Source organism: Panthera uncia (genome assembly GCF_023721935.1).
Source record: "Panthera uncia isolate 11264 chromosome B3 unlocalized genomic scaffold, Puncia_PCG_1.0 HiC_scaffold_1, whole genome shotgun sequence".
Classification (NCBI taxonomy): domain Eukaryota; kingdom Metazoa; phylum Chordata; class Mammalia; order Carnivora; family Felidae; genus Panthera; species Panthera uncia.
Window position 1 is genome coordinate 65340635 of NW_026057582.1, and position 27519 is coordinate 65368153.

The 27519-nt window shown below is 35.5% G+C and overlaps 1 protein-coding gene across 1 annotated transcript in view; it reads right to left on the minus strand.

The window, feature by feature from the left end:
* Nucleotides 1-27519, minus strand: part of SCFD1 (sec1 family domain containing 1) — a 121285-nt gene that overhangs the window by 58575 nt on the left and 35191 nt on the right. Inside the window, exons 11-14 of the mRNA XM_049612961.1 lie at nt 19395-19534; nt 16017-16107; nt 15375-15448; nt 14616-14697 (exon numbers count right to left, since the gene is read on the minus strand). Coding sequence (XP_049468918.1) covers nt 14616-14697; nt 15375-15448; nt 16017-16107; nt 19395-19534 — 387 coding nt within the window. The remainder of the gene's footprint in view (nt 1-14615; nt 14698-15374; nt 15449-16016; nt 16108-19394; nt 19535-27519) is intronic.

Below are 27519 nucleotides of genomic sequence, written 5' to 3' on the forward strand. Positions count from 1 at the left end.
TTTACATATCCCATCCTCCAGGTGGCAGCACTTGAACACTGTATTATAATAGTCTGCAGTTGGTGTAGGTTACTAGAATACGAACTCCTTGTTACTATTTACTTATTATCGTGTGCCTTGTGCCCTCCCTGCAAGATAACTGGAATTCTCCAAATCTCAAGTGCTTTTTATAATACAACAAAATAGCAAGTTAATGTATTTTCCATTATCTAGGTGTGTATTCTGTTGCATTTTATACTGGTGGGTTTGAATGGGTCTGCCATCGTTAAGAAATGATGTGGTGCAAAAACCAGATGATACATTAAATTGTATTTGAAGGTGTTCTACAACAAAGGTAGATGAATATATTTACTCTAGAGTACTTGTTCATATGATAGAGTGAATTAGAAATCTTGAATAAAATTCATCCTTATATCTCTACCTCATTTCTATGCAGTGATGGACACTGCACTGTCAGGGTGAGGAATCTGGTTAGGATCTTCAATTTTTTACAAGAGCCTATCAATTTTAATACTTGATTATCTTATTTCTAAATAGATGCATTTTTCTCTCAACCAAGCACAATGAATTTCTAGCATTTTAGGCCCCAATCGGAATACGTAACTTCAACTTCTCTAATTCCTACCAAAAGACCAACTAAATAAAGTAGTAACATAATATTTAAAGAGTATGCAATCTTTCCACTCTAGACCCTATAAACTTAGACATTACTACATTGGAAACTCACAAAACACCCTCACTGAATTATATATTAGTATTACACCTTTGACTTTCATTAAAGTTGCTATAGAAAATGTGAGTGTAAAAATATCATTGTATCACTCAATTTTTTCCAGATAATGCCCAATATGAACAATGTATTTTGTAATATGATGCTAAGCAACACTTCGTTTAGAATAAAAAAGGGTGCCTGGCTGGCTCAGTCAGTAGAGCATGTGTCTCTTGATTTCTGGGTTTAAGCCCCACACTGGGAGTCAAGTGTACTTAAAATAAATAAATAAATAAAAATTAAAAGGAAAAAAGAATAAAAAACAAATTCTCCTTTCTGGTAAGAAGGTTTTTGTTGTTGTTGTTTTTTTAACTTAATTACACCTCTCTCTCTTTTTTTTTTTTATCTTGGCTGCCTGAAAATTCAAAGCCAAATTTGAGAATTATCATTATAACTACCGAGTTTTTATTTCATTATTTTTGTTCTATGTGCTATTTGTGAAAGCTACTTTAAATCTGTTTTAGAATATACATGCAACTTTAATCTACAAATTATATTGTATACTGACTCCTAAAAATAAATTCTGACTAAAGTGATCTATGTAATAAAAAATTTTAAATGTACATGAAGTGATGTTTACATGTTTATATGAGAAGTATTAAAAACAAAAATATTAGCAACATAATGAAATCTAAAAATTAATATTTCTAGAAAAAATATTTACAGGGCACTTGTAAACTATATTAAGTCTTATTTTACTATGACTCTCAGAAGCATTTAGTTTTAATTTATACCAACAGTGTGTTGAACTCTTAAAATATATACCCAGAAAAAGAAAAAACAAATTTAAGCAAACAGAAGAAAAGAAATAATAAAAATTAGAGCAGAAATCAATGAAATTATAAACAAGAAATCAACAGAGACAATCACTGGAACCAAAAGCTGGCTCTTCAAAAAGATCAATAGAATTGATTACAGAATTTTATCAATAATGAGTAATCTTCCCAAACAGAAAGCATAATATCTAGGTAGGTTCACTAATGAATTCCATCAACTATTTAAGTCAGAAATTAAAACAATTTTCTACAATCTCTTTCAGAAAACAGAATGCAACTGGGGTGCCTGGGTGGCTCAGTTTGTTGAGTGTCCAACTTCGGCTCAGGTCATGATCTTGTGGTTTGTGGGTTCGAGCCCTGGATCAGGCTCTGTGCTGACAGCTCAGAGCCCGGAGCCTGGTCCGGATTCTTTCTCCCTCTCTCTCTGCCCCTCCCCGGCTCACACTCTGTCTACCTCTCTCTCTCTCTCTCTCAAAAAAAAAGGAAACAATGCAAATAATGAGAAACTAGATGCTTTCCAGCTAAAATCAGGAACAAGGCAAGGATACTCCCTCTCAACTTTCTATTTAACACTGTACTGGAAACCCTAGCTAATGTAATAAATAAGAGAAGGAAATCAAAGGTACACAGATTGGAATAAAGAAAAAAAAAAAAACTCTTCATTTGCAGATGACACAATTGTCAATGTAGAAAATTTCAAAAAACAATAAAAAATTTCTGGAACTAATAAGCAACTATAGCACAGTTGCAGGATACAAGGTTAGTACACAAAAGTCAATGGCTATAGTAGGAAAAAGGTAAGGATGTCCCCTTTTGCACTCTTTCAACATCATAATGGAGGTCTAGCTAATACAATTAAAAAAGAAAAGAAAGAGAAGGAATTTAAAGACTGGGAAGGAAAAAAATAAGTCCATCTTTGTTTACAGATAACATGCTTATCTATGTAGAAAATCCAAAGAAAAAACAACAAAAACTCTAGAAACTAGTAAGTGATTATACAAAGGTTGCAGGATACAAGGTTAATACACAAAAGCTAAATGCTTTCTGATAAACTAGCAATGAACAATTGAAATCTGAAATTAAAGCAAAAATACTATTTTCATTAGTACTAAAAATAAGGAAATGAAATATCTATAAATCTAAGAAACTACATACAAGATCTGTATGAGGAATCTTTAATCTGATTAAAGAAATCAAGGAACAACTAAATAAATGGAGAGATATTCCATGCTCTTCTCAATGTGACCTATAGATTCAACACAATCTCCATTAAACTACCAGCAAGTTATTTTGTAGATATCAACAAAGTGATTTTAAGGTTTATATGGAGACAAGAAAGATCCAGAATAGCCAACACAATACTGAAGGAGAAGAAAAAAGATGGAGGACTGACAATACCTGATTTTATGACTTAAAATAAAGCTACAATACTTAGCCATGTGCTACTAGCCGAAAAGCAGGACAAATATATCAATGGAACAGAAAAGAGAGTACAGAAGTAGACCTACACAAATATAGTCAACCCATCTTTGACAGAAAAACAAAAGTAACTGAATGGACAAAGGATAGTCTTTTCAACAAATGGTGATGGAACAATCAGACATCTAATGTAAAAGAAAACAATCTAGACACAGACCTTACCTTTCACAAAAATTAAATAAAAATGAATCATAGACTTAAATGTAAAATGCAAAACTATAAAACTCCTAGAAGATAGGAGAAACATAGAAGAAAATTTAGATGATCTTGGATATAGTGAAGACTCTTTAGGTACAACACAAAAGCATGATCCATGAAAGAAAAAAACCAGTAAGCTGTACTTAATTAAAATTAAAAGCTTCTATTCTGTGAAAGACACTGCCAAGAGAATGAGAAGACAAGCCACACAACCAGAGAAAATATTTGCAAAAGATACATCTTTTAAAGGACTTTTTCCTCAAATAATACCAAGAATGCTTAAGACTAAACAATGAGAAAATAAACAGCCCAAACAGACACCACACCAAAGAAGACCCAGATGGCAAGTAAGCATATGAAAAGATGATCCACATTGTATGTTATTAGGGAATTGCAAATTAAAGCAATGCGACACCACTACACATATATTTGAATGGCTGAAATCCAACATGGACAACACCAAATGCTGGTAAGGATGTGAAGCAACATGAACTCTCATTCACTGCTGGTGGAGAGCAGAGCCACTTTGGAAGGCAGTTTGGCAGTGGGTAGTTTTGTTACCAATCTAAACATACTCTTACCATATGATCCAGCAACCAACCTTGTGGGTTAAACACATCCACCCAAAAATCTTCACAGGGACATTTACAGCAACTTTATTTACAAATGCCACAAGTTGAAAGCAATCAAGATGTCCTTCAATGACTGACTGGATAAACAAACTGGTACATCCAGACAATGAAGTGTTAGTGATGAAAAGACATGGAGAAGTCTTAGACTCACATCACTAAGACACTGAAATACTTCATGATTCTAACTACGAGGCATTCTGAAAAAGACAATACTGTGAAGACAGTAGAAAGACATGGGTGACAAGAACTCAGGGGAAGGGAAATAGGGATGAGTAGGCAGAGCACAGATGATTTTTAGGGCAGTGAAACTATTTCTGCATGATCCTGTAATATGGATACATGTCATTATACATCTGTCAAAACCCAGAGAATGTACAAGAGTGAACCCTAATGAAAACTATGGGCTTTAGTTAATAACAACGTATTAATATTCACTTATGAATTGTTTCAAATGTACCACACACTAATGCAAAATGTTAATAATAGGGAAAACTGGGGGGGTAGGTGATAAAGAGGAATATGGAAATTCTCTGTACTTTTCACTCATTTTTTTCTACAGATGTAAAACTACTCCAAAAAACAGTCTATTAGTTAAAAAATAAAATCCAAAACACATGCATACAGTGGTAAACAAATGAACATAAGGGTCACATTTAACAGTGTTACAAAATTTGGGAAAATTTGTGTAGCTTTGAATAATAACACCTTTCACTTTTACTTTTTCATAGGTGTTAAATAAAATGACTCAAAAGAATATAAAGGATTTTACATGTACTTAAAACAAAGATATACTTCCAAAATCTATAAAGAACTTATCAAACTCAACACCCAAAAAACAAATAATCCAGTGAATAAATGGGCAAAAGACATGAATGGACACTTCTGCAAGAAGACATCCAGATGGCCAACCGACACATGAAAAGATGCTAAACATCACTCATCATCAGGGAAATACAAATCAAAACCACAAATGAGATACCACCTCACACCTGTCAGGATGGCTAACATTATCAACTCAGGCAACAACAGATGTTGGTGAGGATGTGGAGAAAGAGGATCTCTTTTGCATTGCTTGTGGGAATGCAAACTGGTGTAGCCACTCTGGAAAACAGTATGGAAGTTCCTCAAAAAACTAAAAATAAAACTACCCTACGACCCAGCAATTGCACTACTAGGTATTTATCCAAGGGATACAGGTGTGCTGTTTCGAAGGGACACATGCACCCCATTGTTTATAGCAGCACTATCAACAATAGCCAAAGTATGGAAAGAGCCCAAATGTCCATCGATGGATGAATGGATAAAGAAGATGTGGTATATATATACAATGGAGTATTACTCGGCAATCAAAAAGAATGAAATCTTGCCATTTGCAACTACGTGAATGGAACTGGAGGGTATTATGCTAAGTGAAATTAGTCAGAGAAAGAAGTATCGTTATCACTTCACTCATATGAAGACTTTAAGAGACAACACAGATGAACATAAGGGAAGGGAAACAAAAATAATATAAAAACAGGGAGGGGGACAAAACATAAGAGACTCTTAAATATGGAGAACAAACAGAGGGTTACTGGAGGGATTGTGGGAGGGTGGATGGGCTAAATGGGTAAGGGGCATTAAGGAATCTAATGAAATCATTGTTGCACTATATGCTAACTAATTTGGATATAAATTTAAAATAAAATTAAAAAAAAGATATACTTACTTTTGTAGTGAATACAAAGAGTACCTAATAAAATTGCGCGTGTGTATTAACATTTACTATCACAGTCAGTACATAACTCGAGCATGGAATTTGATTCTTGAGGTACTTATCAGTACTTCAACATAACTGACCTTTAAAAAAATCCATTGCTTTAAAAAGTGTATTTGTTTTAAGAAACAATTAACTTAAAAGTTGACCATTAAATTTCCATTTCCTATTTAAGCATTCATGGAAATAAAAGACCAGAGGATACAGTAAATTTTATTTCTAACTTAATGTGACCAAGGAAGAAACCTCACCATTAATTTGTGGAATCTATGTATAACTCTGTCCCAATGTTCCTTCTAGTTTATTTCATGTTCCATAGAAGCCTCATGAAGGACTACGGAAGACAGGGGCCAGAAAAAAATTTTAAGGGCTATGTTTGATTTTGACTTTGATTAATTATTCTCTCTTTGACTATTCTATGTGCTTTTTATTGTAAGCTACCTCAAATTCTGTGGAACGAGTTGAGGTATAAATAAATATGAGAAATTTATGAGAAAAAAATAAGGAATGCATGTCCTTTTAAACATTTTACTCCTCATGTCAATTCACTTCTCTCTGTATTTATTCTGCTGCATACTTCCATAAGGGGAAAAAAATCTGTAAAGATCTACTAGGCTTTCTAGCCACATATTATGTAGCATATCCTATTTCTTGCTTTTCTAGGTCACTTTAAATCTAAAGCCAAAAAATTCGCATTACCAAAATTAGTCATTGGCTTTCTCTATGATTTACACAAATTTTTGTTTTGCTATTTTTTATTTTATCAAAGTATAATTAACATACAGTGTTATATTATTTTCAGGTATACAATATGATGATTCAACAATTCTACACATTACTCAGTGCTCATCTTGGTTAAGTGTACATTTACTACCCTTTATTTATTTCACCCATCCCCCCCACAAACTTCTCCTCTGGCAACGACCAGTTTATTCTCTGTATTGAACAGTTTGTTTTGTCTCTTTTTTGTGTTTCTTAAAATCTACATGAGTGGAAATTATGGTATTTGTCTTTCTTTGACGGACTTGTTTCAACTAGCATTATACCCTCTAGGTTCACCCGTATTGTTGCAAATGGCAAGATTTCATTCTTTTTTTTTTTTTTTTTTTTGTAGAGTAATATTCCATTGCACGCGCGCGTGTGTGTGTGTGTGTGTACCTAGTATCTTATCTATTCATCTACTGATGGACAGTTGGGTTGTTTCTGTATCTTCACAATTGTAAATAATGCTGCAATAAATGTTGGGATGAAATTATCTTTCCAAATTAGTGTTTTTGTTTTCTTTGGGTAAATACCCAGCAGTGGAATTACTGGATCATAGTGTAATTCTATTTTTAATTTTTTGAGGAACCTCCATACTGTTTTCCTCAGTGGCTACACAAATTTGTATTCCCACCAACAGTGCACAAAACGGTTCCCTTTTCTCTACATTTTCATCAACACTAGCTGTTTCTTGTGGTTTTGATTTTAGTCATTCTGACAGGTGCTCTCTCAATGCATTTCCCTGATAATGAGTGATGCTGAGTATCTTTTCATGAGTCTATTGGCCATTTGTATACCTTCTTAGGAAAAATGTCTGTTCAGGTCTCCTGCCCATTTTTAAATCAGATTATTTGGGTTTTTTGGTGTTGAGTTGTGTAAGGTCTTTATATATTTTGGATACTAACCCTTTACTAGATACGTCATTTGCAAGTATCTTCTCCCATTCAATAGGTTGCCTTGTTGTTTTGTTGATGGTTTCCTTTGTGGCGCAAAAGATTTTTATTTTTATATGTCTCTTCAGGTAAGGGAAACAAAAGCAAAATTAAACTAACAGGACTACACACACCAAAAAAGTTGTTTTTTTTTTTTTTTAAAAGATTTGAAATAAATGAACACTAAGCTTTGTTCAAATTTTTCACTTCTATTGAAATATAACTGACATATAATACAAAATTTGTTAAGTTTTAACATATGCATATGCCCATGAAATCATGAACACTATCCACATAATCAACCTACCATTCATTGCCCAGAAGTTTCCCTATTGTAATGCCTCCCTTCTGGCCCTCCCACTTCTTTCCAGGTGCCTAGGCAAGCAGTGATATGCATTTTATCACTACATATTAGCTTGCATTTTTACAAATTTCATGTAAATGCAATCACAGATTATATACTCTTTTTAAAAAAAATTTTTTTTTATATTTATTTTTGAGAGAGAGAGAGAGAGAGAGAGAGAGAGAGGGAGGGAGGGAGGGAGGGAGGGAGGGAGGGAGGGAGGGGCAGGGCGTGAATGCAGGAGAGGCAGAGAGAGAGAAAGACACAGAATCCGAAGCAGGCTCCAGGCTCTGAGCTGTCAGCACACAGCCCAACACCAGGCCTGAACCCACAAGCCGTGAGATCATGACCTGAGCCAAAGTCGGAACCGAGCCACCCGGGCGCCCCTATGTACTCTTCTTTAATGTGGCTTCACTCAGTGTATTTGAGATTCATCCATATTGCTATATGTGACAATAGTACTTTCTTTTCTATTTCTGAATAGTATTCCATTGTATGGATATACTATAATTTATTTATCCAATTCAGCTGTTGGTGGACATTGGGGTGTTTCTGGTTTTTGGTATTACAATGAAGCTGCTGTGTACATTAAACACAGGCTTTCATTTGTTTTGGGTAAATACCTATGAGTGGAATGGCTGGACCATGTGACAGGTTTCTGTTTAACATTTTAAGAAACTAATAAACTATCTCCCAAAGTGGATATACCATTTTGCATTTCTACCAGAAGTGTATGAAAGTTTTAGTTTCTCTGTATCTTTGCTAAAGGTTGGCATGATCTTTTTTAATTTTAGATGTTTTAAACAGATGTGTAGTGAGGTCTCATGGTGGTTTTTGTTTCCATTTTTCTAGTGATTATTTATGTTGAACTTACTTGTCATCTGTGTATCTTTTATGGCCAAATCTCTGTTTAAATCTTTTGACCAGGGCACCTGGTTGGCTCAGTCGGTTGAGCGTCCGACTTCAGCTCAGGTCATGATCTCGCGGTCTGTGAGTTTGAGCTCCGCATCGGGCTCTGTGCTGGCAGCTCAGAGCCTGGAGCCTGCTTTCGATTCTGTGTCTCCCTCTCTCTCTGCCCCTCCCCTGCTCATGCTCTGTCTCTCTCTCTGTCAAAAATAAACATTAAAAAAAAAAAAATTTAAATCTTTTGACCATTTTTAAATTAGGGTGTTTATGTTCTTATGTTCTTATTATTGAAGTCATATTAAAGACTTCTGAGAAGTCTTTATTTCTTCTCACTTAACCTTTATAATTGGGTCTCAATGACAAGGCTTCAGCTTCACAAAAGCAGATGGCAGAGAAGTGAGAGCAAAGAGCTAGAGAAAGGTATTTTCACCTTTTTTTTTGGAGATGTGGAAGTAGTCTCCCAAAATTTACAGTGAGTGAGAAGTGAGAAGCTCTCATTTGAGAGCTACCTTTGGTTGTAATTGAAAAAAATGTCAAGTTCTGAAAGTAACTAATCTCATCTGGGTAAGAAGAGGTAGAAGACAATGAAGTGTCATTTGGGGACTTCCTCCTACAGAATATATTGCCCCCTGTGCCTTGAAAAGACACCAAAGTCACATGAACATTCATTTGGTATGTATACTGAGCAAGACATCACTCTAAAGCGATCAGTTAAAATAGCTAAAGAAATGTTCTGATTTCTAGTATAGTAAAATTTCTTTCCTACTGTGATCAGGGGAGTAGTGATGAGTTAATCAAAGTCCATTAATGTAAAGAATAACAACAACAAAAAAATCTGTGTTGTGTATAAATATACATTTTAAACACTGCCTTTTAACTTAAGACCTAAAACACACAACTGTCAGTCTTGTTGTGACTGTACTTAGTACAGTGGTTTTCTTTTAGTACAGTGGTTTCTTTAAGTACAGTGGTTTCACTGAATTTTTTTCTTTCTTGCATAAAGCACAACTATAACGATCACGTATAATGTCCAGTTTCAGTTTCTTTGAAGTGGAACCAAAAACCTTACAGATACTTGCAAAGCGAGTTTAGTATTTTTCAAAATTTTCTAATCTTTTAATGTTTTTTTTTTTTTACTAATTTTATTTTAATGTTTATTTTATTTTTGAGAGACAGAGTGAGCAAGAGAGTGGGAGAGGGGCCAAGACAGAGGGGGACAGAGGAAATGAAGTGGTCTCTGTGTTGACAGCAGACAGTCTGATGCCGGGCTCGAACTCATGAGTCATGATGTCATAACCTGAACTGAAGTCAGATGCTCAAGTGACTGAGCCACCCAGGCACCCCTTTTTACTACAAATTTAAACAGTTAAATCACTACCTTCAGTAAGTTTTTCTAAGGTATACAACTTAGTTTTAAAGAAACAACCTCTTCTTACTCAAACAACTGACATACGTAGATTGGAATCAAATACAAGTAACTCTTAGGTAAGCAAAAAATGCAACTTGTGAAGCATACTAGTGGCCAGTTGTCAGCATGTCATAATGTGGCCGGCAGGCACTATGTTTTATAGGAATAAAGGCCATCAGTTAATTTGGTGTGTTGACTAGTAGAGATCAATTAAGGGAGCTCCTACTTTATTTTTAAAGCTTATCTTCCCCTAGAAAAGATAAAGAAATTGAGCCCAAGAAAGGGAGGAGCCTCCTTCCCCCTGTAGTTAAAAGCTAGCATTGCTAGCAAGGGCTAAGTCTTTTCAGAGTATAAACCTAAGGTAGTACATGTTTGCTTGACCAGATTAAGTCTGCAGATCTAATTCAGTACCTCTTAACTTTCTCTACAAGAAGCAGGAAAACAAAAATGAGAATTCAGCACCAATGACGCCTCAATGCATAATAGCTTCTTAACAGCTGTTTTTTGTCAACTGTATCGGGATGGAGTGTTCAGATGTTAGAGCTCTTCCTTCAGGTGGGGGCATTGGGGGAAAGAGCACATAATGCCATTTCTATTTCTCATCTACTATGACTTACACATAGGTGTCTTTTCCTTTTATTAGGGACTTGCTAAAGAGTACTTAATTAAGTTTGACTATGCACGTGGGACAAAAATTGAAATAAACTAAAATTTGTCCATAAATTACTTAAAAAATTTAAGTAATCCCAGGAGCCATTCCCCAACAACCAGCAAGTGGTTTTGTATTAGAAATGAAATTGTATTAGAAATGAAAGAAATGCTAAAAAAAGAGATTTAAAAGGTATGGATTACTCAAAACAAATGAGAATTCAACAATTTACTCTTTCATCTATTAGACCAAAGCTAACCACCCAACCCACTAAAATCCTTAGAGTATCAATAAGCATAGGTAATAATAATTGCCAACGTTGTTGCAAACTGGTATGCTGTTTCTGCTTTCCACCAAAACACTGATTGCCAGATAACTGCCACAGCTTCTAAACAGATTATTTTCTTCTAGTATTCTGCTTCAGAAAATGATCTAAGGAAATGTAAGAAGCAGCTATTATCTAAACATCCCCAAAGATATGCAAAACTGCAATGAAGACAAATCGCAAAAGAAATGTTCTGAGATCTCTGCATAAAAAGTCATAATATTCTTGCCAATAGTAATAAAAAATATCTACTGCTTAGGTGAGTAAAAGTTGGCAAGTAAGTGAAGCTCAAATAGTCAATAAATTCTAGTTATGAGAGCAAGAGATCATGGAGAACAATACTTATTAAGTTTGTATTAACATTATAGCTAGAGGTAGATGGTGTAGCTCAGTAAAAGTACAAATAAACATGCCATTTAAAAGTAAACATTACAAAGTTGGAAATTTAATAATTATGGAAAACCTTAAGAAGAAATTTTATAACTAGGAGTAATGAGAAATAATGGGACTAGAATTTATGTGCTAATTTTGACAAGGAAGAATACCTTCCTAATTTTGACAAGGAAGAATAAAAGAGACTGTCAATATTACAAAGACTCTTCACAGAAAACATTCTAATTTTTTTATACTAAAAGAATTTTTTACATCAAAATATTTCTTAGAGTATGCAGCTTATTAAATACAACTATAATTTACATATAAATATTTAAGATAAATATACTCCTTTATCAATGATATTTAAAAATGTTCTGAGTGACTGGGTTTCTTAGAATGACCCAAGAAGGAACAGCGTGTCCTATAGGGGACTTTATTTTCCTTCTGCAAATGAAATGTCCTGTATAGCACCGTTTCTTTAAATCAGATCCTGTCAAAAGGGTGTCTTCCTTGAGTTACAGCAAAACAATCATCCCAAAATGTGTAGCTTTTATATAAAATCACTTAACAACACAGTGAATGACAAATTAGTTAGCATAAAATGTTCTGCCAATCAGCAGCCCTGGAAAAAACAACTTCTTTTATAAAGAAAGCCAAATTGCCAGGTCTTAAAGAAGAATTATGTGGGTTATGCACAGTGGCATGTTAAAATACCTGAGACAGATGGCCTCTATTAGCACACATTGATTTTGAAAAACTCATATAAAATCATGAGTATAAAATTATAAATAAACATCATGAAGAATTTAGAGTAAATTGTGCCTTAAAAAAAACACAGTTCTTCACCTAGACAGCTATAATAGCTGTCTTCCAATTCCATACTTATTTCCAGAATTCACCCAGCACTCAGACTCATTTTTCTATTTAAAACACAAATCACATCATGTCTTTAATCTCCAATGACTTCCCGTCACACTTAAATTCCAATTTCTCTTGATCCCACAGTCTATCACTTTTTCACTCCTTACTATAAGCACATTCTTCCTTTATGTCCTGGGGCGCCTGGGTGGCTCAGTCGGTTAGAGTCCAACTTCGGCTCAGGTCATAAACTCGTTTTCCTGAGTTCAAGCCCCCAAGTCGGGCTCTGTGCTGATAGCTCAGAACCTGGAGCCTGCTTTGGAACCTGTTTCTCTCTCTCTCTCCCTGCCCCTCCCCTGCTCGTGCTCTGTTTCTCTCTCTCTCAAAAATAAAGATTAAAAAAAATAATAGAAATCTTCCTTTGTGTCCTTAAACACACTAACTTCGTTCCTTGTCTTAAGGCCTTTGCACTTTTTTAGTCCTTCTGCCTGGAATGCCTGGCCCTGGAATTTTCACCAACCGGCTCCTTGTGGTTCAGGTCTCAACTCAAACATCACCTCATCAAAGGTCATTTCCCTAACCACTTACTCCTAACCACTTACAGTAGCCCTCTCTGATGTTCTCTATCACCTCATATCACCCTGTTTTTGTTTTCTTATCACCTAAATGAATGAAGTTATCTTGTTTTCTAATTTGGGTACTTTGTTTATTGTTACTATAATAGAAGCTCCATGAGAATACATAACTCGTCTTATTTACCACAGAATTTCCAAGGCCTAGCACAACACACAGTTACTCCATAAACATGACTGAATAAATCAATTACGTTAGCTAGAATTTTCTTAAACCATAAGCTCTAGTCTCTGACCTGGAGTAATTCATATAAATTTGTAGCAGGATAATGTTTGTCAAGTTTTATGAACAGGATAAAACTACGCTTTCCATAGTATAATAATTAGTTACTTTGGGTTACACAACTCCGTTTGGTAATTTTATTGGTTTTACAGCTATGAGAACTGAGGTCACAAAGTAAAATGTAAGAATCAATAAACTTTACTAATGAAAAAATAAACAAACAAAAACTAAAGTCAAAGTAAATCCACAGAAGAGTTTAAATCTTAAAGACCACACAGGACTACTAACAACTGTTGTAACTTCTTAGAATTTATTTTTACTTGTCCGCTTACTTGCGCTTAGCACCTAGCAACACTGCTTGGCACAAAGCAAGTACTCAAAAAATATTAGTTGAATGGATCATAAGATCCTTACTATAAAATTACAGGTTAACAGATATAAACCAGAACTTATATTTTGTTTTGATGCAATAAACTTTTTACATTAGATTCAGTCTTCACCTTGTAAGCAAAGCCTTTTCTCTCCTACTGAAGGATATTCTCAATATAGCTCTCTGTTGTATTTCACCTGATGATATATATTATCTCCACAGGAGACAATGACCTCGGGCAAACAGATCTGTGCAGTCTTTACCCATTTTACAGAGATGCTAAATATGGAAGGGAAAATATCAGTAGAGTCATCTATAAACTGAACAATTATGTTTCTATCCCTGTAGGTATATGAAAATCGCCAGTACCAATATTGAGATGTGGAACAAAAGAAATTATGCAGGCTTAAATTCCATGATGCACAATGTCCATTATCTATCTATATTAATTCCTTCCTATCTCTATGACTTTTTAAATCATTAATAAAGAAAAATGTTTAAGTCCCTTTCCCATAAATTCAAGGTGTTATCACTATCTTTGAAAAGCAATAAACATATTTAGCTATTTTACACTGCTTTTTCAAATATATCATATCAGACGGAAAGCAAGGGTCAGTAATAACCACATCCTAGTGTATGGCCAATGTGTCACTGAAATTCAGCTACATGTCCAGAGAATAAGGGACAGCAGAATACTGAAGGACTGATATGGGGTAATCATGAACAAAGTAATGAGATAAAAGAACTATGATAACAACATATAGAAGATACAAACCATTTATCTCAAAATCACAGTACAACAGGAGACAGTAAGAACCCTTAATACTAAAATACTCATCTAAGACTAAAGTTAATGGATATTTTAGATAGTACTATAGTAAGAAGGGTGTCTAAATCTCTATTACTGACAGTTAGACACAGATCTACTGTTAACAGAGTAAGTGGAGAGGTAGTACTGAAGCAATATTGAGACAACATAATACAAATATCACAGATGTAACTTTTATTTACTAAACGTGTGACCTTGGCAAATCACTAATCTTTCTGGATTCTTAAGCTTCCTCATTTGCAAAAAATGAAGGCACTAATGTTGCCTTTGATAATTTTATCTCATATTATTACAGTGAGGCCTCAATGAGATAATGAATACGAAACCATCTTAAAAAGTATAAAACTCTACATAAATGGAACACATAAATATTGGGGAGTAGGTTAAATTTACCTTTATATGTTCTAAAACAGCAGTGGCAACATTTGTATGGAGATCAATAAGTCTTTTTTTTTCAAGGAGTTCTGGCAAAGAACTACAAGTACCAAAAAATTAAAAATTAACCATTCAATTTTCTAAGAAAATGACATAGATCTTAATAAAATACACACCTGGGTGTTTCCTCTGAGGAAACAAGTAGTGATAAAATGACAAATTAAACTGATATCAACCAAAGTTAATCTCTAGGCTTTAACACATAACAATATTCACTACTTTAATACAAGTGAAATACTTCTTAGTTTAAAGTAATCTCCCTCCCAAACATCATTATTCCACCATTTCACTTTCCGATTCCAAAATCTGGAGGTTTAGAGTAAAATCAGATTAGTGGAAATATGATTTTACATATACATTTAAAACACATTTCTTCTCTCCTTGATGGTATTTCAAGTACCAGAAAGAACATGCTTAACCTTTAGTTAACATAATAACAGCAGCAATGATAAAATAGTAAGCTGTATTATTTTATCACCAATACTATCTTCCTAGTAAAATTATCCCCATTATACAATTCTAACTAGTGAAAGAAGCAAATGATCTGCTATATAAAAGGAACTTAAATCAGCTTAAAGAGACAATTTAGTTTTTTAAATTTAAAGGTCTATGCCATTACCTACTGTTTCCTATTATTAAAAATATTAGCCAAACTTTTAGCCTTCAAGATAAATCTTATCAACAGACAGACTTAAAGGGCGTATATTGCCTACTTACCTAACAGCTGATGTTAGCTTAGCAGTATTGTCAGAAAGCATACTTATGGCTCCTTCATCTTCCCCCTCTAGTCCCTGAGAAGGAAAAAAAAAGATCCCAGAAACATAAAAATCAATATATTCCTCAGATTACGGATAAACACTAAGATCTGAGTCACCCAGAGTGACGATTCTTCTCCTCTAAGGAACAAACACCCATCTCTAATAGTTACATTAGAGTTCTAGGTACCACCAGTCTAATATAAATGGTGGGATGACCACCGAGCAGCACCGAGTATTTTCAAATAAGGAAATAGGCGCAGAAGCTTGGCACTGGTCACACAGTAATAAACAGTATGGCCACAAGCTGAGTGTATCACAGTACAGTTAGAGTGTGCAGCGCTAGAACACAGACCTCTAACATGAAGCCACATTATATATTTTTTCAGATTATAAATTCAGATTATTCTTTGAAAAAATTTTGCTCTTCTCAGTATTTACATTTTTTTTAAGAGATAATTTATGTAAATTGACAATACTTTTTTTTTGTTATTAAAACAATGAATGGCTCAAATTTTCATAAGGAACAAAAAAGTTAACCTCTTCCTCCCTCCAGATGTCCTTCTACTTTTGTATAATTCTAAGACAGCAAACAGAATCTTACCATAATGCTTTTAAGTCGTTTAACCTCATCTTCCTGTGCTCGGTAAGATTCTAGTTCTTGCTGAACTGATTCTGCAACTTCTGGGAATGGACTGAAACAGTAATGAACAAGATGAACTATGAATATGACATTAAAATAGTCCTTTTTGTATAAATTCTGAAATATATACCATGAGGATTTATTTTTATTTTAAATGTACCTATTTGGATTTGAGTATTTTTTATATATAACATAGGCAGAAAACACTTAGCATAAATCCAACTATATATCCTTCTAGTATCTATATTATAAATATTATTTCTTTAAAATGCATATCATAATACTTCTGCATTTAAGGACATTTAAATTTTTTCCTATTATTTTCATTAGCCATATCATATTTTTCTTCACCTATATGCTGTTAGGAAAAAAAGTAAAATATTTAAGTGACTGAAAAAGAAGAGGAGACATGGTATACCAAACATCAATTAAATATTACTAACCAAATTAACACAGATTATCAATGGGTTCATATAACTACAAACACGGCATTTAAAAAATATTACATGCAGGTAATTGTGAAAAAAGGTCTTTTAATTCTGTAAGCTTAATATCTTAGAACACTATTAGTAAAAACAGAATACAGGCCACAGTTTTGCTGTTCTAATGTGTGATGTCTTCTTCCAGGCAAATGAGGTTTAGCAGTAATATCCGTAGACTTAGGACACAAGTGATCTGCAATCATTGAGCAGCTTTGGTTGGAACAGTTTCACGTGGCACTAATCTTGAATAATTCTAAACGAATGTGTGGTTGACCATGAAATAGTCCCTAATGTAAATAATTTTCATCTACAGCTTTAGCAGAGGCCAGAAGCTTTGCTTCCTTCAAAAAAGAAAAGACAATAAAACAAAAGCACTTTGCCCTGACACCTGGTAACACTCCATTCACAATCAGCACATTTCACCCAATGGAGACTGAGAGAAATGGCAGAACTCCCTGTTTTGAGGAAAACAGTCCAGTTTGACATGACAACTGTAGGCATAAACCTCAGCTTCAGCAGACTATGCTGGCAGAATATAGCACTGAGCATGTTTAAATGTGCTGGCTGAATTAGATAATCCTGAAATCTCCAGTATCTTCTAGTCTTAGGACTAACAAACAATAACTGCTTACATTTACAGAGTGCTCACTGTATGCCAAACACAATGCTAAAAATCTGTCTCAATTTCTCATCTAATCTAACCACGGTCTTGGTGAGGTACATACTATTAATAATTAAGACCAGGACCTTTGGGATCTGCCAGGACTGGCCTTTATTCTTGTTTTTACCAATGATAACTAGATGACTCTGGGCAAGTTACTTCTTTGTATTTTTCACTTTGTCTTCCTAACAACCCTCTGAAATAGGGCAATAGGTAGAATTATCATCCCTACATTTTACTGATGAGGAAAATGAAGCTCAGAAAGATTTAAGTTACTTCTTTTATTCTATACAATCTCCCAGTATCTTTGCACATACATTACTATTACTGTATTTCTCTAATATTGTAGTACAATCATTAGAGTGAGAGTTATTCAGGGCTACAATTACTTACAAAGAATTAAATATCTTACTATTCAACTGACTTCTTAGATTGTTCCTAAATATATAGTCTAAAGAAAATAGTCAAATCTTCCATATTTGAAGGAAGACATTTTTTTCTTAAGCTTTTTTTCTATTAGAAAATGTGAATCTTTTTTTTAAAGTTTATTTATTTATTTAGAGAGAGAGAGAGAGTGAGATACAGCGTGGAAAGGGCAGAGAGAGGGAGAGAAAGAATCCCAAGCAGGCTCCAAGCTGTCAGCAAAGAGCTGACACGGGGCTCTATCTCACAAACTGTGAGATCATGACCTGAGCAGAAATCAGGAGTCAGATGCTCAACTGACTGAGCCACCCAGTCGCCCCCCAAAAATGTGAATCTTCAAGTTAACTTTAAAATACTCTGCATACTCTATAAATAACGTAAATGTAATTTCTTGTTCTTTGCCACTATGGAAAAAAATACAGACTACGGAATTCTAAAGAGAAGAAAATCATTTAAAATCAATTATAATAGTATTATGCTAAGTGAAATAAGTCAGAGAAAGACAGATACCATATGTTTTCACTCATATGTGGATCTTAAGAAACTTAACAGGAGACCCTGGGGGAGGTGAAGAGGGAAAAAAAGTTACAAATAGAGAGGGAGGGAGGCAAACCATCAGAGACTCATAAATACACAGAACAAACTGAGGGTTGAGAGGGTTGGGGGAGTGGGGAAAGTGGGTGATGGGCAATGAGGAAGGCACTTGTTGGGATGAGCACTGGATGTTGTATGGAAGGAAGGCCATTTGACAATAAATTATATTAAAAAGTAAAATATAAAAATAAATAAAATCAATCATAATAGTACCTAAACTGCCACAGCAGAAAGAGGAAAACAGTGACTTTTCTTTGCAGAGAAAATAAAATTCCTTGTTATAAGCAATGTGACTTCCCAGTGTTAAAAAAAAAAAAAAAAAAAAGTTATAAACAGATAAAACACACAAAAAATCCAGCTGATTGAATCAATCCTATTATTTTACTTCTCTTTAAACATAAATGAGGCCAAAAGGAATAGACATACCACGAGCATGGACACATATATAGGTACAGTAATGCTTGAAATATTCAAAATAATAGTAATAATAAATAACATTATAATTCTGTAATTGTTGATGAGCAGCATTCTTTTTCTCAGAGAAAAAGGATATTTTTGGTTTGTTTGTTTAGAATGACTTCCCTAGCCATAAGGACCACTAGATAACTTTTATAACAATTAATGAGGCCATTAAATACCCTAAACTTTAAAGGGACATAGCAACACATGGAATCTATATATCTGCCTACAATAAATCACAAAGCAAATTATTATTTCTAATGTGCTTTAAACAAATCTGATTTTCAGGCTTAGCTATTCTCTCTCCACAGTTATCTAAAACTGTGTTTGTATGAAGGCAGATATGGAACAAAGAGGGAAAATTGCACTTCAATGTTTTCCTGTCACAAAAACCTATTTTAATGAAAGACAGAAATGGTCTTGTAGAGGGTCAATGGATAGCAACAAAATTTAAAAAAACTATATAAAATCTACCAAATCATATAGTATGGTTTTAATCAACAGGCAAGTGGCCCCTAAAAGACAACCAAAAACAACCTAGGAATCAGGAAAAAATCAAGCAATAAAGACATCTCTACAGACTATTTAGTTATGGCTACCTCTTGTGTAGATGAACCACCATGATCTTTTTGATTTTTTTAATCAAATTCATTGTCATATGACATCTTCATTTCTTTTTAAGGGGTGAATCTTTCACTTACTGATACTTTTCTTACTTACCTTCCTTTATGTTTCTGCCAAAATTTATCAACTGGAGTTAAATCATAAGACTTCTTGTTTTTTCTCTTTGGTCGAGCACCAGCTGGAGAATTTTCTACTCCTGAAGATTCTTCCAAATTAACTCTGTTTAAATGGAAATCCTAGGAAAAAGTGATCTTTTTTTAAGTAACAATTTAAGAACCATAACATTTCCTACAACGAGGAACATAATCAACAGATTCTTGCTGTCTTTTCTAATATTTCTAATAAGGACAAAATACACATCTGAAATTTAAAGACCTCTTTCTAATGTTTTGTTACACAAAATGTACTTTCAAATCTTTATGTATTTTAATTAAAATAGTAGATGCAAATGATTAAAACTTAAAAAATATATAAAAATCATGTTAAGGTTGTGTATCCTCCTAGAAAAATATTTTTGCACATGGCAGCACAGACATATCCTTTTAATTTTAAAGAGTTAGATTACATTATGCATATTTTGTACCTTGCTTTTCTCACTTAACAAAGTATTTTATTTTTTTTTTAAATAACATATTCTTTTTTTTAAGTTTATTTACTTTGAAAGAGATAGCGTGTGTGAGCACACATGGGGGAAGGGCAGAGAGAGGGGGAGAAAGAGAATCCCAAGCAGGCTTTGTGCTGCCAATATACAGCCCAACATGGGACTCAGTCTCATGAGCTGTGAGTTAATAATCTGAGCCGAAATCAAGTGTCAGATGCTTAACCAACTGAGCCACCCATGCACCCCAATAATGTATTTTAGAGTTTTTTCTCTACCTCTGTATTTATATCTACCTCATCTTTATCATGGTTGTATAGGAGTCCAACATTTGGACATAATCCATTTATTTAAACAGGCCTCCTAATGCTTGTTTCTAGTAACAAACATAATCTTAAATATAATTTTTAAACTTTTAGAAAGTGAGTATTTTTTCTACCCTTTCTCTTCCTTCTCGCTTTAGACCCAGGGAATTCCTTCGTGTAATAACAGTATTTTATGGTTCAACTCTACTCTGAATAGTGAGCCAAAGACAAAATATGGCCATCAGTAAATGAGTAAATGAATGACAAGCAAAAAAAGAAATTATATGGAGAAATTATCTAATATGACTACATTAATCATCTTAGTTCTAAGATAGAAGGGTTTTTTAATATTTATTTATTTTTGAGAGAGAGTGAGAGAGAGAGCGCGCGCGCACACCAGAGCCCCCCAGAGACAGAGCACCCCTGCCCAGCAGGGGAGGGGCAGAGAGAGAGAGAGAGAGAGAGAGATACAGAATCCAAAGCAGGCTCCAGGCTCTGGGCTGTTAGCACAGAGCCTGACATGGGGCTTGAACCTGGGAACTGTGATATCGTGACCTGAGCCCAAGTCAGATGCTTAACTGCTGAACCATCCAGGCACCCCTAGAAGTTTTTAATTAATAATTAAACTTCTAGGTCTTAGCAGATTAAATACTGATTGTAACTTAATCTCCTCTTTTATTATTTTTCTAAATTTAAATCCAAGTTAGGTAACAGTGTAATAATGATTTTAAGAGTAGAATTTAGTGATTCATCACTTACATACAGCACCCAGTGTTCATCCCAAGTGAGTTCCTTAACGCCCATCACCCATTTGGCCCATCCCCCCACTGAACACCCCTCTAGAAACCTTCAGATTGTTCTCTGTATTTAAGAGTCTCTTCTGGTTTGTCTCCCTCTGTTTTTGTATTATTTTTGTTTCCCTTCCCTTATGTTCGTCTGTTTTGCATCTTAAATTCCACGTATGAGTGAAATCATGTTTGTCTCTCTGTGACTGACTTCTTTCACTGAGCATAATACACTCTAGTTCCATCCATGTTGCTGCAAATGGCAAGATTTCATTCTTTTTGACTGCTGAGAAATATTCCATTGTGTGTATGTGTGTATAATTTGGGTGTTGTCAATAGTGCTGCTATAAACATCGTGATGCATGTGCCCCTTTGAATTAGCATTTTTGCATCCTTTGGATAAATACCTAGTAGTGCAACTGCCAGGTCATAGGGTGGTTCTATTTTTAATTTTTAGGGGAATCTCCATACTGTTTTCTAGAGTGGCTGCAACAGTTAGCATTCCCACCAGCAGTACAAAAGGGTCCCCCTTTCTCCTCATCTTCACCAACATCTGTTGCTTCCTGAGTTGTTAATTTTAGTCACTCTAACTTAATTTCCTCTTGATAAAAGTAGGTCAACAATACAGAGTCTAGTACATTAGACCATACCCTGCAACTGTGTTTTGAGAAATAACATAATAATGGCAAGAACACTTCCATTGTTTGCATTAACAGCCAGGCAAATAAGAAAAATTTTGGTCTTGAAAATTGGGAAATTAGAACATTCAGTGCTGTACTTAGTCATATTAAAGAAACTGAATATTTATACACAAATACAAGACAACAGAATTAGTTTTAACAGGCAGAGTAGAAACTGTTCCCTCTGATATTCATACTTTCTTGACTTAGAAGACTGGACAATGGTGTCCCCAATCACGGGTTATAAAAAAATAACATTGAGAAGTGCTAAAAACATGGGTAAGTCTTCAGCAGTATTGGTTTCCTTTTACAAGTTAAAGTAGACCAGTAGACCCAAAAAGAGCTAATGTTAACAAAATTACATTTTGATGAAATAGGTGACACCCATTTATGCAGAGCTAAGATTTATATTCACATGAGAAAACAGCAAAGTAAAATAAAAGTAACTTTTATTTTGTCAAAGAATTGAGACAAATCTAATCAAGTGTCTAGATCATTTTACAGAAAATACTGGGGATAGAGAACCATGTCAAATTGTGTCCCACAAGAATACAATCAACCAAACACAGAAATGTAGGAAATTCTTTAGAAAACAATTCCTATTCCTTCAACCAAAAAACAGCAATAAAAAAGGAATGGAAACAGAGGAATTACTATAAATTGAGAAACTTAAAGATATATCAACCAATGCAATGTACAGATACTGTTTGGATCCCTGTTTGAACAAACCAATTGTAAAGATGCATCTTTGAAACAATTAGGAAATGCTGAATACAGAGATAATATGAGATACTACCAAAGAATAATTGTTAATTTTGTTAGGTATGATAATAAAATTATGGTCCTTCTTTAAAGATAAATGCTGTAGTATTTATGCATAGATTATATAATGCCTGAGATAAGATGCATATTGCCTGGGAAACTGAGTGATGCAAATGGAGGTTCATTACAGCACTCTGTAACTTTGTCTTTTTATATGAAATATTCCCTAAAAAAAAAATCTTAAAATTTTATCTGTAACGATGAATACAACCTGCAATTTTTTGCCCCTTGCCACAGTGATTGTGAAAATACGTGTTGAGATGGGGCCTCATCACCCTTAATTTGGGAGTGATTATGAAAAACAAGAGTTCCTCCTTGCCCATCCACACTGGACAAGAAACAAAGAATACTGTGAATATAGATATGTTATTTTAATACATGGAGGTTCAAGGGTTCTTTTATATTGAACAGCACTACCTAACATATCCTAATTCAGATGCCAAGGTATTCTGTACAGATTCAGCAATGTCAGTGACACTCTGATAAGCTAGTTCATTCTTATTAAAGCAAAATTCCTTATTACTCTAGGAATCATGGGCTAAAAAAAGCCCCTACAGATACACTGCTGACTATATGCAAACATTTCCAATTTATTCATTCTCTAAACTAGCAAAGAACTTGAGATGTAATGATTTAGAAACAGGATGTCCAATACAGTTGATACTGGTCACATGTGGCCACTGATTATCTGGAAAGTGACTAGTCAGAATTGAGATGTGATGTAAGTACAACATACACCAAATTTTTAAGACTTAATATATAAAGAGAATATAAAAGAATTAAAGTGATGTGTTAAAATGCTAATAATTTGATTTATAGAGTTATATAAAATATATTAAATTTCATCTGTTCCTTTTTATGTTTTTAATGTGGCTATGGGAAAATCTAAAATTACATCTGTAGTGAACACTTTATTTCTTTGAGAAAGCACTGTTTTAGAAACCCTGAACTTTGGTCAATGATAAAAGGAGGAAGAGAAAAGAAAAATATGTGAAGACATTAAGAAAAAAGGAAGGAAAAATCTAACTTGGAATACCTTCTAAGAATCATTTAATTTAAAAAGAAAATCTCTATACAATGCTGCATCATAAACATAGATAAAAATCTCAAAATCCTACATAATAAGCAAGTGGGATATAAGGGGGAAAAAATGGTAGCAACCTAATGCTAGATTAGTATATGGCAAGTAACATATACTCTTCTTTCCCTTAAATAAACATTTTTTAAGTTTATTTATTTATTTTGAGAGAGAAGAGAGAGCATGGAAGGGGCAGAGAGGGAGGGCTAGAGAAAGAATCCTAAGCAGGCTCCACACTGATGGCACAGAGCTCAATGTGGGACCTGAATTCACCAACTGTGAGATCATAACCTGAGCTGAAATCAAGACTTAGATGTTTGGGGTGCATCTGGGTGACTCAGTCAGTTAAGCATCTAACTCTTGGTTTTGGCTCAGGTCATGATCTCATTGTTTGTGAGATCAAGCCCCATGTTGAGTTCTGCACTGACAGCATGGAGGCTGCTTGGGATTCTCTCTCTCCCTCTGTCTCTGCCCCTCCCCTGCTAGCACATGCGCTTTCTCTCTTTCAAAATAAATAAATAAAGTCAGAGCACTAAAAAAAGAATGAGACGCTTAACCAACTGAGCCACCCAGGAGCCCCTCCCTTAAATAAAATTTTAATTCAAGCTCAGAAATAGCAATGAATATGGAAATACAATGAAACAATACCATTTTAAAAAATGAAGTCAAGGATGTTTTCTTGGCTTTTATGTAGTCTACACACTTTTATTAGGAGCTTCCTATGAACAGCTTAGATCAAGGGAGTAGAAGTTTACATCATACTTGACTTTTAGGCAAACGCCTCAAACTAGTCCAATACAGTGTTGTCCAAGGGGTTTTGTGTTAATAAAGACTACAGGATCAACAGAGCATCAATCTTCAAAGCATAAAACTTTGAACTACACTTAGGATCCAATATACTGTAATCACACATCTTTAAAAAACAGGAGTGCTTTGAATTGAGGGGGCCAACATGGCCAAGTAGGGGGATCCATACGTCCTATGTCTCTCAAACAAACAAGTGTAGAAGCCAAAGGACCTTGAACACCAGAGCCTGGGAGGAAAAGAGACTGAATCTACTAGGAAGAAAATGGGAAAGCTGGAAAAAAGATAGGTGGGTAATTTCGAACTGGGGGAGATAAAAAAAGGCCGCGTGGACACGGAGGGGAGGAACCCTCTTCTGTGGAAAGACAAAGGGAAGAGAAAGAGTGGCTCTGGAAGTGCAGGACCAGAGCTGGACAGGAGAAAGACCTTGCACTGAGACTGAGAGGGATTTGATCTGTAACTGCAGGGCTTTCTTCGGACTGGGGCCGGCTCCCTGTTTGTGCTCCTCCCTGGGGAGGAGGGAGCCAGGCCTAGGTGCAGTTGTAGGTCAGAGGCTCAGTCCACAGCTGGCGAAAGTGGTTCCCTCCCTGGAAGGCTGCGTGATAGCACAGAACCTGCCTGCGTCCACTACCCCCAGGCATGGTGGCAGGGCCGAGGGTGCAGTCTGCAGGAGAATAAGGTGGCCGTTTCCCTGGAGTGCTGTGGGAAAAGACAAGGCCTGCCTGCGTCCGCCACCCAGGGGCTCACAGTAAGGGCATCGGCTCTCAATCCTCAATAGGAGAAGTCGGTCCCCCCTGTAGTGTGGCAGCACAGACAAAGCCAGCCGGACCACGTAACGCCACATTGAGATGCGCTTCCCCAACGCCAGAGCTCATGGAGCAGGACTCTGAATCCCAGCCAAGTGCAGGGTCATGGGAGTTGGTGGAGCCAGAAGGACCGCCCCCGTCTGCACCCGCAGCACAGTGCGGACGACTCCAACGGAGTCCACCAGGTCTGGCTCCGTGGAGAAGACACTGGGAGATCACCATTCCCACCCACCACTACTCCAAGGCAGGGCCTCAGGGATCACTCCCTTGGCCCATAATGGAGGTGGGTCCAGAAAACGCCAAACCACGCCCCCTCGTACTGGGTAACTTTACATCCACCAGAGTGGCACAGACCCTGTGGACAGCTACTACCTACAAGCACTGCAGCACTGACCCAGATTAACTCTAGGTCAGTTCTGGATATATAAATATATTCTCCACCCCCACCCCCCATTTCTCCTTCTTATCTCTTCCCTCCCCTAGGCTGGTTACTCTGGTTATTGGTCTGTCTCAACAGGCATATTTAATCCATTGTCTTGATTCATGTTCTACACCTCCTTCTTTACACTCCTCTCTCTCTCTCTCTGGAATAATCAAGTCATATAGTTTCTCTGGGTAATTTGATCTTCATTTCGTTTTCCCCACCTCCTTCTTTATTTTCCTTTCTCTCTCTGGATTAAGCCTTTTAGTCTCTCTGCCTAATCAATGTTTATTTTTTCTCCACGCCCCCTACCCCCCCCTTCCCCCCACTCCTGTCATTTCTTTCTTTGTGTATGCTCTTCCATCAGCACCGCCTCCACCCTCTTCTTAACTTGTAGTTGTTGTTTTTGGGTTTTTTGTTTTTAGTCTTTAGGTTTTTGTTTATTTGTTTGTGTAATTTGTGTGTTTGTGTGTTTTTGTCTCCTGTTTGTCTACCTGTTTTCCTTTACAGGGCTACTCCAAGGAACAAATCAAACCACACCTCGTGGAGGGTACAAAGTATTACTACGAGTAGGATAATAAAATAACCAAAGTCACAAAAACAGAGAGCAAGTAACAATCCCCCAAAAAACACGTCCTGAAGGGCCAGGCCCTGGACAGCATATGACCCTCCTTTAATACAGCGGTGCTCACAGGAGCAGAGCACACAAGCTTTTAAAACACGTAAGAGACAGAAAACTAGCCAAAATGACGAAACAGAAGAATTCTCCTCAAAAGAAACTCCAGGAAGTAGTGACAGCTAATGAATTGATCAAAACCAATTTAAGCAATATAACAGAACAAGGATTTAGAATAATAGTCATAAAATTAATTGCTGGGCTTGAAAAAAGCATAGAGGACAGCAGAGAATCTATTGCTACAGAGATCAATGGACTAAAAAATAGTCATGATGAATTAAAAAATGCTATAAGGTGCAAAATAAAATGGAGGCAGCCATAGCAGGTAGACCCATAACAGTAGCCATAGACCTATCTACTGAAACTTGGCAGGCCAGAAAGGAATGGCAGAAATCTTCAATGTGATGAACAGAAAAAATATGCAGCTGAGAATCCTTTATCCAGCAAGTCTGTCATTTAGAATAGAAGGAGAGATAAAGGTCTTCCCAAACAAGCAAAAACTGAAGGAATTCATCACCACTAAATCAGCCCTATAAGAGATGCTAAGGGGGACTTTGTGAGTGAAATGCTGCAAGGACCACAAAGTACCAGAGACACTACTACAAGTATAAAAGCTTACAGATATCCCAATGACTCTAAAACCTATCTTTGTAAATGGACTAAATGCTCCAACCAAAAGACACAGGGTATCAGAATGGATAAAAAAACAAGACCCATCTATTTGCTGTCTACAAGAGACTCATTTTAGACCTGAGGACACCTTCAGATTGAACGTGAGGGGATGGAGAACTATCTATCATGTTACTGGAACTCAAAAGAAAACTGGAGTAGCCATACTTATATCAGACAAACTAGACTTTAAATTAAAGGCTGTAACAAGAGATGAAGAAGGGTATCATATAATAATTACAGGGTCTATCCATCAGGAAGAACTAACAATTATAAATGTCTATGCACCAAATATGGGAGCCACCAAATATATAAAACAATCACAAACATAAGCAACCTTACTGATAAGAATGTGGTAATTGCAGGGGACTTTAATACTCCACTTACAACAATGCATAGATCATCTAGACACAGGATCAATAAAGAAACAAGAACCCTGAATGATATATTGGATCAGATGGACTTGACAGATATATTAGAACTCTGCATCCCAAAGCAACAGAATATACGTTCTTCTCGAGTGCACATGGAACATTCTCCAAGACAGATCACATACTGGGTCACAAAACAGCCCTTC